The sequence below is a fragment of the Cotesia typhae genome, unplaced genomic scaffold, assembly GCF_013202065.1.
Source record: "Cotesia typhae breed Kobodo isofemale line unplaced genomic scaffold, CoteBio_Ctyphae contig_11, whole genome shotgun sequence".
Taxonomy (NCBI): domain Eukaryota; kingdom Metazoa; phylum Arthropoda; class Insecta; order Hymenoptera; family Braconidae; genus Cotesia; species Cotesia typhae.
In genome coordinates, this window is record NW_027423711.1 from 5,605,028 (window position 1) to 5,618,290 (window position 13,263).

General features: G+C 33.4%; 1 protein-coding gene across 4 annotated transcripts in view; it reads left to right on the top strand.

Annotated features, from left to right (window-relative positions):
- The window catches only part of LOC141526926 (venom dipeptidyl peptidase 4), a 119,502-nt gene that overhangs the window by 50,237 nt on the left and 56,002 nt on the right, over positions 1 to 13,263 (top strand). The window contains exon 1 of one of the 4 annotated variants that reach the window (XM_074242095.1): positions 2,542 to 2,586. The exons of the other annotated variants lie outside the window; for them this stretch is intronic. Within the exon in view, the coding sequence (XP_074098196.1) occupies positions 2,557 to 2,586 (30 nt within the window). The 5' untranslated portion in view covers positions 2,542 to 2,556. Of the gene's footprint in view, positions 1 to 2,541; positions 2,587 to 13,263 lie in introns of those variants that run through there. 4 annotated transcript variants of the gene reach the window in all.

The window sequence follows — 13,263 nt, forward strand, 5'->3', positions numbered from 1 at the left end:
GGTCCGAGAGAGATCTTTGTCAGAAAATAAAAAAACAATTTAAATAAACTAACAAAAAAATCCTTTTGTATTTACACCAATTTCGTTAGCTATTTCTATTTGTTCACCTTGTGTACGACAATTTCCTCTGTAGTTTTTGCTCAAAGCTAAAAGCGGCGCGCCCAAGGTAGGAGTACGAGGAAAGTTAAAAAATCCACCGAAGGAGAAAAATAAAAAACAAACACGGAAAAGAACAAGAATTGGAAGAAGGAGTCCTTGTCCCAACCGCATCTTTAAGTCGATTTTCTCAACTTTTTTCTTTTCCCTTTTTCAATTTTTTCTCTTTTTTATTTTATATTTTATATTTTATATTCCAGCCCGCATTTTTTACCTACGAGGACTTTTTTTTTTTTTTAATTCTGAGCAGTGAAAAGAGCTCGGCTCTTACATAGTCAGTTCTGACCCAAGTCGTCAGCATATATTTCGACAAAGGGATTAAATGTCATGTTCCTGACGATGTCGTCGGTCAAACCGCGTTATCGTCTTTTTTTTCTTCCGGCAAATGTACATTAATGCATTTCAATAGACATCATAACTCAAGATATAAATATTAACATCATTTTTCATTCTTCTCCTACCTCATACTATAGATTTTACTTTAGATTTTTTACGGATAGTCATCAGTCATCCATTAGCTGAACCTGTCAGCGTCACTAGCATTCAATTGCTTAGGGCTGGTTATTTTTTACCTATTATTTTGATGCCATGAATAATACATCCCCAAAAGCGAATTTATTAAGTGACAGTACGCGGGCTGGAAAATCTGATGAGAAGCGGAGAAGTGGGTTGGATGGTTCTTCCTTCATTTCTTCTGGGGCTTAGACCTTTGTCAGCAAGTTATTTAGTGGGCCAATTTGTTGGATTGGGGAGCTGTCGTGAATCTCATGAAACCCATGTAATAAGACTTTTCTTTGTCTCCAAAAACACGTAAGTCAACAGGAAACTTCCTTTTCTCACCTAATGCTTTACAATCTTTTTTCTTCTGCTCGATAATGGACGCTACATTTTTTTTTAATTTTATAATGCGACTCTTTTGAGAACATTACTGCTCATGAGAAAATTTTCTGGTCTATAACATCTCAATTATTACTTAAAGAAATTTTTTAATCATAAAAAATTTCCTGGTATGGCTTGATATATCCACAAATAATTTTTCAATTGAAATTAGTACTGAAAATCTCCGCCAGATGGCGTATGATCGCTAAATCGTTTCGCTGCAAGAGAGTTAATTTTAAAGTATCTAGTTCTAGAATAAAAATATTTTTTTGATTGGATAATTTATTGAAAAAATAATATAAACAAAATAAAAAAATATTTCCACCCTATCATAAATAAAAAAGCGATTTCTAAAAACCGAGAGAATTTCTGTATCCACCTGGAAGTGACACACGGTTCAATTGAGCTATCGATTTGTAATTTGGCAAGGAATACGGATTATACGAGCCATGATTGCTTCTCTATTTCCTCGCTCCCTGAAAACATGAATAAATAAATAAATATCAGCCAACAACTCATCGAAACTCTCTGGGCATGGAAATATATAAAAGTCCTGGAAAATAAAACTAACATTAGGCTTAACCCGTTTTCACTTGTGTCCTATAAAACAGCGATTTAGTTGAGGCGTTCGTGTATGCTGAACAAACGATGAGAGAAACCCCCGAGGGAGAAAAACGAATGAGCTTCCATGTACAACCACTGTAGCGAGACATCTCATGAGGCCATAACCTATCCCAATATCATCCTATATATCTTCTCTTCAACTATTTTTATCTTTCCATCTTTTTGGTCCCTGTCTTTGCTTTGAATTACAAAAGAATTAACCCATGGAAAAATTTAAACTTCGCCTGGTCGATCATTTAATGTTTTCACTGGGTCTGTGCTTCACCCGAATTATTATTTTCACCGTTTTTCTCAACTTTTTGTCTTTAATAACTCTCTATGGAGAAGAATCGAGTTTTAAATTCGTTACGGAACGTTAAAGTTTATTCTAGCATAAACTTTTATTTATCTGCACAATCGGCCACTGAACTCTCCTGCTTCTACTTTAATCAGCACTTTTGTTTATGCTTCTAAAGTAATTAATTAAGCGGCTTATTACATCATTTATCAAAAACAGAGTCGAGTTAATGTTCGACAGGATGATCACTCGAGAAAAAAAAAAAAAAAAAAAAAAATTAATTTGGAATAGTAAAAATCTTTGGAGGCTTTCAATTATTTAACAACAATCAACCTTGATGATATAATTGATAAAGATAAGAAAAAGAATGCTTTGGTTAACTTATCGGATCGAATGGTGTCGATGTACGGGCTTCTCTTCGATAAAAATACTATTGAAACCAGAGAAATACAGAGTTAGACCGGAGTCGGATTACACGAGGCAAGGGGAGAGTATTGAGCTGGTGTTGTGTTATCACTCTGGAAGTTCAATGTTTTCGTAGCTCGACAATCAGTCTTCGGTGCTCAGTGACAGAGTCAACTTTTTCAAGTCTATGTTGTACAGAGTTCTTGCTACCTGCCATGAACATTGAGCTTATAAACTCTAGTGAGGTAATTTTTTATTCAACTCTATTCGTTAATCCGCTTAAATTTTTTCGCTAAAAATTATTTCTAACGTAAATTAGATAGACAGCTAGATAATAAAAAGTTAATTTATCGGATAAATTCTAGCAATGACTAGCGATAAACTAATATCTTTGATCTTTTAATCGTGTAAATCGGATAAAGTCTTAAAAGTAAAGACTCTACGGCAAGTATAAGTTACCATGAAAATATTCCGTCGTCTTTAACTTTAATCGCAGCTTTCTTACAGCAGTTGGGTGATGTCTTAGTCAGAGGGAATTCTCCGACTTTCACCCTTTTTACCTTCTTCTTCTTCTTCTTCTCGTTTTTATTCTTATTTTCTCTCCTGGAGCAGCGTACACAGTAGCCGAGAAATTCTCGTTACTCAACTCGTCGTTCGATTGCGAGATTTGAGCTCGCGACTCTCTCAGCAAAATTCATGATGAAAATTCCGGTACGTCTCTCGCATCTCACATCCTTTCTGACGACGTTTCGCTGTCGGCGCTTTCGATATACTGACGCTTACTATTACTCACTGCAGTGCACTCTGCACCAGTCCTTCTCGCTGAAATTCGAATTTCGAACCAGATATTTCAGCATCGTCAACCCACACATTACTCAGAACCGACACTCACATTCATACTCCGACTTAGACTGGGATTCTTCAACGGATACATTTTTCATTCAAATCTTACAATGTGGATTTACTGTCTTCCGCATCTGTTAAATCCGTCACACTCAGCTTTAACGATACTTTTATATGTTTATTTTGACTATTTTGGTTCAACAGAATTTTTAATAAAAAAATTTACCTATTCTTCTTTACATCTCCACTAGTCCAAGCGATATAAAAATTTGATCAATAGTCTTGTCTTACCAATCTACATACGAGAAAATATTTTCTCTTGACGCCACCTAGCCGCAAATTTTAAAACTAACTTCTTCCCATCGACACAAAGAACAAAAATTTAAGTTTTATCATTTAAAACTGACTTAAAAGGGAACTACTTACATAAACAAAGAAAATTTATTAACAGTGACAACATTAAACTGCAATCATACGTCGCAATTTGAATAATTCATACGTCAGTATTCTTAAGAATAAATAACTCATAAAGCCGTACGTGGTAACATTATAACAGAGAGTATTACTACTGGCAGCTGAGAAAGTGAAGCCAGGTTAAGATAAATATAGAGTGTAGAGAACGCAGTGGTGCAATATCGTGCGGCAAATTAACCCAGCGACGTTACGAACCGCTCGTAAACTTGTTACGTGGTAAAGAACACGGTTACGGTGAAGAACAAAAGCGAGAAAATAAAAAAAAATCAAAAGAAAGGGGTAAATCTTTATCTCGAGTCTCCAAGGAATTACAATATACATCTCCGAGATATTTGTATCCAAGAAAACTGAACCTTGAGCTAGAATATATGTGTACGATCTCAGTGCTGTCGTTTCCGTCTACGAAACAGTGACTTTAATATATTCCGATAAAATTTATACAGAAAGAGTAGAACCTGAGAGATTCCGCATGAAAGGGGATGCTTTACGATACAGAGTTTCAGTTCCAAAAAGGAATTGGGGATCGGGGTGTGTCCGATTCTGTCTTACATCGAGATTGAGATATTAAATCATCCTTTCCTCCCATTAATTACTTCCGGTGATGGAAAACAAATGGCTTTTGTCAAAGCGGGCGGAGATTGAAAGCCGATTGATTTTTATCTAATAAGCAAGCCTGCAGCTTAGGTTGATTAAGACGATCACTGATCAAGATCACGGAGAAAATTGCTCAAAGAGCCTTTGATAACTCGATTGTATCGAGGCCATTACCGGCAGTAAACTTGAGACGTGGCAAGAAGTTAAACTAGTCGGAGTCTCGAGTCTAGACGGAGCGGATCAGATACATCTCTGAGCCAACGAGCGAACCAGAGACTCTGGAAGACGAAAAAATTGACGTTGAGTGGACATGCTTGAGAAACTTTTGTAAATCTCCTACTTGTCTTTGAGATAGTTTCTACCTGTCCCTGCACATTTTTATCTTTCTCTTCAGGTATATATATATATATATATATATATATATATATATATATATATATATATATATATATATATATATATATATAGATTTCTTCAGTACTATGAACTGGAATTCCGTTTCGTACGTGCTGATAGAACCTCATCTAACTTATTCTTACTGTTTCGGCGATACGCGAGTCTACATCAGTGGGATTCTATCCAAAATATCGGATCCAGCGTTCGTCGAGTCTTATTGCACTTTATTTTATTCTATTTATTTTTTACACATTGGTTATAGTCAATAATCTGACGTGACTACGATGGAAAAAATATTGGAAAATCCATGTTTCTTTCTACAACCAGAAAAACATTTCTTATTTTTGTATTATTGATAGAAATGAATTGTTAACTGCAATTAACCCGCACTAAAATTGCCACGTGTAATTTTTTATGAATCCTTTTGAAAGAATTGGCTATATTAGGACACATCTGGCTTAATCTAAAGAACAATAATTTGCCTTGATAAATTTTTAGAAACCCAAAGTACAAAAAAATTTAATTACTGCAAAAATATTCTTTTTTATTCATTTTTCAAACGTTGTCATTTTAAAAAGTATCCATGGGATATCTTTGATAAGTTTCCTTTGAAAATATTAATAATAAAACAAAAAACACGACGTATTACCCGAGGGATGGTCCAGATCCGTCCTTTCTTCCGGGAAATAATATTCCATGAATGTTTGATGCTTACAAAGCATCGTATTACTCTTATCCATAAATATGGATATTTATATCTATTATTTATTCTGTTTGCTTTTCAATATTTTTAATCCCTCCAGCTTCAGTGCAATAACAATAAAACCCCCGTTGACTCCTACCACTATCATTGTAAAATCGAGCTGCAACAGACGGGTGTACTTTGATATAATAACATTGTCGACAAAAAGCATCAATTAAATTTTTTAGTCACGGGATCATTTTTTGCGATCTGGGCGCTGAAATTTGGAGGCTGTTTCTGCCAATTAGCAATCTACATTAGTTACATGCAACCGCAACAGCTGCCGATTAATTAAGCCACGTATCCATGGAGCAAACTAATGCCCAGTAGTACTACGTTGTATATACTCTTTACTCTATACACTGTGCTATAATATCGTAGTGTAGTGTGTCGTTTAGTGGAAACTACCATGGGAATACACACGAGGACATTTGGGTGTAACCACTAACATCGGTTGCACACACTGGAACGTTACAGCCCCCCCCCTTCCCCCTCACCTTTTCGAACTCGGCGATTTGACAGCCCAGCAAATGTCATCCAGTTACTGTTATATCTGATATGACAATTCAACAAAATGTCTGGCGCAGTGATTTTGCCCTCCGAAGTAATATTCATTGTTGCTTCTAGTTTAGTCGTAATGCCCGAAATTTTGACATAATGCGACGATCAATGTATAGAACACAGAACGCAGAGCAAGGGGTAATGCGATTACGCCCGGTGTCGCACTATAACACAGTAATTACTTGAGTTAGAGTAGGACCATAACTATGAATAGTTTCCGGCTTCAGTTTCTGGGTCACGTACCTCAGGATCACGGAAATCAAAGATCTTTAGTTAAAAGGACGAAAGTACAAGGTATAAGACGCTTAGGTCCAATTTCGGAGACTTGTAGCGTCACTAACACAATTGAGCACGAGCTATTATCTTCGGTTTGGTTTTTAGAGCAAGTCCAGCTCGGAGTTTGTCGAGAAATAGCAGAACCTTGGAAAAATCTCGGGACAGATAATAAGCCAGTCGGTTCTGAAAAGTTTATTAGATTCTATTCCGGGTTGTTCTTATTTTGGAAACTCACTGGCTTGTGATTTATCTGGTGACCTTTCTGCCTTTTGAGGGATTACCTCAACATTTGATCAGTTTGACATATTGGTTTTCGTTAAATCGGGTTTAGATTTTCGTTACATCGGCTATTCTATCAAACTATTATTAAATTCACTGCTAAACTAAAAGATTAATTTGTGAAACATTAACAAATCCTATTAGTGCAAATCAATTTGTTAAAATTTAATATTAATAATTTTCGTTGCCATCAACAACATCTAAACAATAATTTTCAAAGCTTTAAAGTTGTAAAATTAATTAAAAAAGTTATACTTTTGGGCTGAGATATTTATTAAATATAAAATTAATAAAGATTTCTGAACTCCAATATATTTATCCGGAGCAGCAAGTAAATCTCTGAAGAAAAAGAAGAAGAGTTTAAACAAAAGTTAGTTAAAATACTCATATAATACGTGATGAAATTAAAATCGATAAGATGAACAAATAGCGCATGAAACAAACTTTCCGTTATGCATTTCAATAGGTATCGATTTTACCATCTATTGGAGTTTAATGCCAGAGAAGATTTTTGATAGCATCAGGAGAACTACTACCACTTCTATAACTAAACTAGTATCACTACCACCAATAGCAATAGAAATAGTTATCCTCTTACAAGAGATAGCAAACTATGATGAAGATGTCACGTCAGGATTACAATAGTTTGATTGTCTGCAAGATTGCATTAACCTGTGCAGGTCTTCATCAAGACTTCCATCAAGATTCTTCTCTCTTCGAGAACTCATCAGTGATGATGGAACCATTGATAAAACTGGTGCAGTTGATGACCTCGGAACAAGTAATTGGCAGCATCAATCGGAACTTGGACAATTGTGATCATTTTTCACTGGTCATCCAGGCTGACAATAATTCCAGCCGGCTACTGAAGTTCTCCTACTGGCAGCAGTGGAGTGTAACGCGTCATCACCGTTTCTAGGTCATGGCTCACATTAACAGAGCCAACAGCTTGCAATACCCAGAACACTGACGCATGTTTGTGCGTTTATCAAAGCAGCCCTTGCGCTCGACCATCGACTAATCGCTCCGCAGGAAATACTAATTGAAATGTCTCTTCAATAATTAATTGTCCTGGTCTTTGACTCTACTAATTTCAAACTATTTCATCTGTTTATTAACTGTCAAATATTGGTGATGTAATCATTATCTGAAATTTCTACATGGGAAATTTCCACATTAATATTACAGCCGTAACATCTCAGAGAGTGTTTTATAAAATTCATAAGAAGCGTATGAACATCACGCATTGCATCATCTTAATGTCCTAATCTGTGCACCAACGACTTAATAAATAATAATCGATACTATCTTTCACGAAGGAGGTCAGAAAATTAGTTTTAAAATCCATTAAATGTCAAAGAAAATAAAAATGAATAATTGCTTGATGCGGAACCAGAAACTTTGCCTCGCTTATTTCTTGAAAGTTTATTCTTTGTCCGCTATCGGCAGTTCTCGTCTGGTAATTAGTGGCAATTCGTTAACTTTTAAGTAGACTTGAGTGCTATTGATTTATATTTATATTCCATTAAACTACTGACTACCGAGCAATTAATTATAATTATAGGAACAAATTTACCGACTAAATGCTCAAGGTATTAATTAACCAAAAAAATTAAAAAATAAATCGATTAGTGAATTGGAGAGGAGGAAAAATACTGTTCCCTAGTAGAGCAGTTTGATGTGTGGCGAACGCACTAACTTCTACGAAAACGAATTACCATCGATCAATTATACCAATGCCGGCGGTTGATGATTAATTATAAAGGCAATTAGAGAGTTACGTTCGGTTCGAAAGCTCGCTCCAGTTTACTCTGTTTACTCTGCCAAGATGCTAATTTTTGGTCGGCTGATTAATTTTTCACTCTAAAAAATTATCTTTCAATTTCAATTTAATTAAATTGACCAAATTTAGTCGATATTAATACTTATTTATCTCAAAACTAAAATTACACGTATAAAAGCTGTCAATACTTGAGGTGTCGCAATATTTTAGCGTCGGTGAACAAAGGGACCGAAATGAAAGACGCAGCCGAAAGAATCACTACTAATATAAAAGAGAGTAAGAGAAATGTGATAAAACTTCTTAGGGATTGTCTAGTGTCTCGTGTCTGTTAGTCTTATCGGTCAGATGGATATCGAGAGATTACAGAAAGAGACGTGCCCGGATCCTGGAAGCTCACAAAGGTCCAAATGGCTTTCTTCTGATACAAACGTCGAGTTTTTGTTTCGTAACCGCTGGATTCATCAGTCCTCCAACTTGAATATTTTTATTTATTTTTTTCTAGAAATAATAAATATTTACCTGTAAAAAATGTTTGGATAAAATTAGTGCATAAATTTCCCGACAGGTGGCGCGTAATCGCTAAATCCTTGCGTTAATAGAGAGTTAATAAATTAAGAGTATAAAAATTTTTAATAAAAAAATTTTTAACAGTTTAATGCTGAGAGCTTTTATTTAAACTGTCTAACAAATAAATGTTATTAATTGTTCAGAAGAGTTTCAGTTGTAGGCTGAATGACAAAATAAAATTTAAGTTCGAGTGTGTGTAAATGTGAAGGCAATCAGGTTTTTCGTGTTTCACATGCTAACGCGGGTCGGGAGGGAGAACGTCAGTTTGTTTCACTAGAATATATAGCCCCCGGGTTTACGGTGCTCTATGAACTAGCAATGTGCCTCCAGCATATACTATTATATTCGCTGTTTCATGTATTTATATACAATAGAGATGTTACGGTTTTGTTGCTGTGCTGATTTACAGACGTATCCATTATCTGAAAAAGTATTTCGTTATATTGACAAATGTTGTTGTTGTCCGTCATTTAGAATCCTCTGACATTTTTTGCAAACCGTCAATCACCGGAGGAGTGACTCAACTCATGCGTGAGGCTTAATAAATTATTAAACAAACATCCGAAATTATTGTAAGCTATTCATCACCTCGAGACCGGGATTTTTGTAATTTATTTGAAAGTTTTATTGTTTGATTGAACTATAAGCTCACTCAATGTTTTTTTTTTGAATATTTTTTTAATAAAATTAATGTGATATCAGTAACAGAAATTGAAATTATTATAGTTATAGTTGCCATAACAAATGTGTTGACATTTAACTAACAATTCATTATTGATGATACGAAATTAGTTTGTTCTAAATATGATCGTGATTAATGTGAAATTACAATGTGAATATGTATAAACGCAGATCGAAATTAAACATTATTTAACCGCAAATTAATATCCCGTAAAGCGTCACCGTTATTATCAACAATTTGATACCGCTGATTAATTTTGTTGATAAATTCTGAAGTTTAATTAATTAATGCTTTTCAATGGTAAATTTACTCTGTTTTCGTTTTATCGTATGATGAATATTATCAAATATTGATGCCATTAATTTTAGTGATTCTCAGTAAAAATTATTGAGCGTGAAAAATTTGAATGTTCATTTATCAAATAATTATTAAAAAAAAAAAAAAAATATTCAGGGCGTAATAATTTTACGTGAGAATAATATTCGTTTCTTTGAAAAAAATGTTTGAGCAAAAAAAATTTTTTCTTTTAATTATAACAATGTTTTTTAAAAGTATAAGTTATAAAGTATATAATTTTTTTTCTATATATTTTTCTTTCATCTCGGTTCAAAAATGTGTGCTCAAGTTTTAACGGATTGTGAACGGAATAAAATAAAAATAAAGACGGCTCGGAATATAGCAAAGTGAAAGCCGTTAAGAATATAGTATACTAAATGAATAATAGTCTCGAGTTTTATAACACTTTTTTATTCTTACTCTTTATTTTCTTTGCGTAATTCACCGTTTTTAATAGAAAAAAGCTTCAGCGTTTGAAGCAAAAGAAAAATAAACTATTATTTTAGTGACTTGTGACAGTTGTTTTTTTGTAAATATGCTCTTCGCTGGAGCTCTCACAGTGTTAGCGGATCAATATGTATGATAATATATGGTTCAATATCGTTAACCACAATGGAAACACATTTATATTTTCAGTTACTGTTATACCTACTATCTATGTGACGTTTTAAAACGCCGTTACTTTTGTAGAGCTTTATGAGGATAGTTAAAATTTAACAATTCCATTTTCTCGTAGACTTTACTTTTTTATCGGGTTCTAAAAAGGAGATAATTTCTTTTGTACATTGAGCTTCTTCCTTCTCTGATTGTTTATTTATTTTACTCGACATTTAATTAAAGAAAAAAAAATTAATGGATCATTTTAACAAAATTAAAGTCAAAAAATTAATTTTAAAAAATATATAGTTGGAATTTATTTTAGATAAATAATGGATTATAATTATAAAAGATCACTTTGATGTAGTAAAAAGAGAATGATAATCCTACTTGTTGTGGAGGATATAGGAGACAGAAGTGGATTTGGAGTGGAAAGTGAACGTCATGATAAGAGAGTAAAGTACCATCTATATGTATATATCCGTGTATATATGTATATAGTGCGAGAGGGAAAATGTTTTCCAAGTTTTTCTTTTATTAATTACTGCACATTCACGAATTATGGTGGACGTCGGCCACAGCCGGTGGACGTGATGCTCGTGCTCTAGTCTTAAATGACGGTATAAATTTCGCGTCGCTGGTTACGCTACGGAAAAATAATAATAATGATAAAATATTTAACGGATTGAGGTGTGTAAAAAAATGTCTAGAAATTTTGTTTAAAAACATGCAAATGTTTAAATTATAATACATAAATCCATCAGGGGTTTAAGTTCTTCATCCCAGTTTAGGTGACCTGAGAAAAAGTTCTCTGTAACTATATTAAGTAAACTTTTCCTCGAAGTTACTATACAGTTCATTAACTTTAAAATACGAGAAGAATGCTACTTTCTCCTTTTCTTTTCTTGTCTTTATAAACTTTATTCTTATTTTATTATACCGTTTTCATTGTCATGAGATATTTAAACAATCCTACTTTCTTATTACATTACTTTTCACATTTTTTATACCTAACATTTTTATAATTTTGAATTAAATTCAAATAAATTTCTGGATTATTGAATTTTTTAAATTTCAATTATATTATTTTATGAATTTTTAAAAAATTAAAACCTTAAATCCTTGACAAATTTTTATTTACATTTAAAAATTCTCTCCATGTGCTTGCAATAAAAAATTAACTTGTCGTCAGAGTACACCAGTAATTTAAGTTAAAAAAAAAATTTTAATATTTAAAGCAGCCAGAAGGCCCTCGTACAGCTCAAAAGTGTTTGCCTTAAAAAAAAAAAAAAAAAAAATGTTAAAGTAAACGCTGGTAAAATATTGCAAAAACAATTCCAGCAACCCAGTGACACTATTTTATATTTTTATTATTTATTATTATTATTATTATTATCATTGTAACCATTTCCAGAATTTTATTTAAAACTCTAAGCGTCGAGATTTCGTGAGAGGTAGATATACAATAGCTGGCATCTGTTATTCGCAGACGTGTTTTTATGTAAAACACAAGATTACCATTCACAGGACATGCGTTCCCTTCACTCATCTCTTACTTTATTCTTTTCGCCGTAATTTCGCCTCCGTCAATAGATTTTTGAAATATTTATTACTTAATATTCAATATTGCGATTATTGTCTCACCTCTCATCGAGCGAGACAGACGAGATTGACGAGACTGACACAGAAGGGGATCTCGAGTAGCTTCGATATCTTGTATAGCCACTTGATAAAAATTGCTGGTTCGACACGGCGAATCATTCACGGTAAATTATCCCGGTTAGATTCCGCCGATCCAGAGATTTATCGAGAGACACTTTGGCGCCCGACGTTAACACTCTCGGTCTTTTAAATTGCTGAAAATTGCAATTTTCAAGAGCTGCAGTATCACTGGACACAATTTCCCGCATGTCCTTGTTATTCAATATCAACTATTTGTTTTTTGGATCAATTGATTTTTCGAGTCCCGGTTGTGTTTCGCGCCAAGTAGTTTCCGCGATTAAAAACATCCTGACCGATATTTTCTTAGACTTCATGTATAAATAAAAATTTTAAACGGTCAAAAAATTTTACAGAATTAATTTTACGTGAGAATAAAATTTATTTTTATATTTACAGCAGTATTATGTGCTGAAAAAATATTCAATTGACAATTTACAAATCCTGTAATTTTACGAGGAAGAAAAAATAAAAAATAAGAACAGCCTTGTTATTTTTTATCGGCATTACAATCGGAAATCAGAGCTCCTTATCTCATGAAAAAAGCTGCTATATATATGTTTTTTTTTTATATAATATAGTCACCGGAATAAAAAGTGTGAAGTGACGCTGACTCGGCGTTAAAACTAAACTTATGCGCAAAGGGTCTTCACCCCTGATACTCTGCATTTAAACTACAAACCCACGACCCTCTTACTTACCATCTCGACATTTGAATAATATTTTTCTGATCCTCTCCAGAGATCGCGCTTTTTTATTTATCTTCAAATTATAAATTATCATTTTGTTAATTTAATAATTTTTTTATTTTTATTCAAGCTTCAGAATGAAATCTCAAGATAAATGTCCAAAAAATATTATACAAAATAAATAAATTCAGTCGTTAAATTTGATAACGTGTCTCATAAGATAACAGAGGATCCGAGTGAATAAAAAGCTGTTGAATATCATGGGAAAGATAAACAAGAGGGTTTTTAAATTTATTTTTCTGATTTTGTTTCCACGGAACCACACAATAAAACAGACGAAAGGAATAAGAATTTTTTATCATTCGACGTCGAAGGAATACCGTT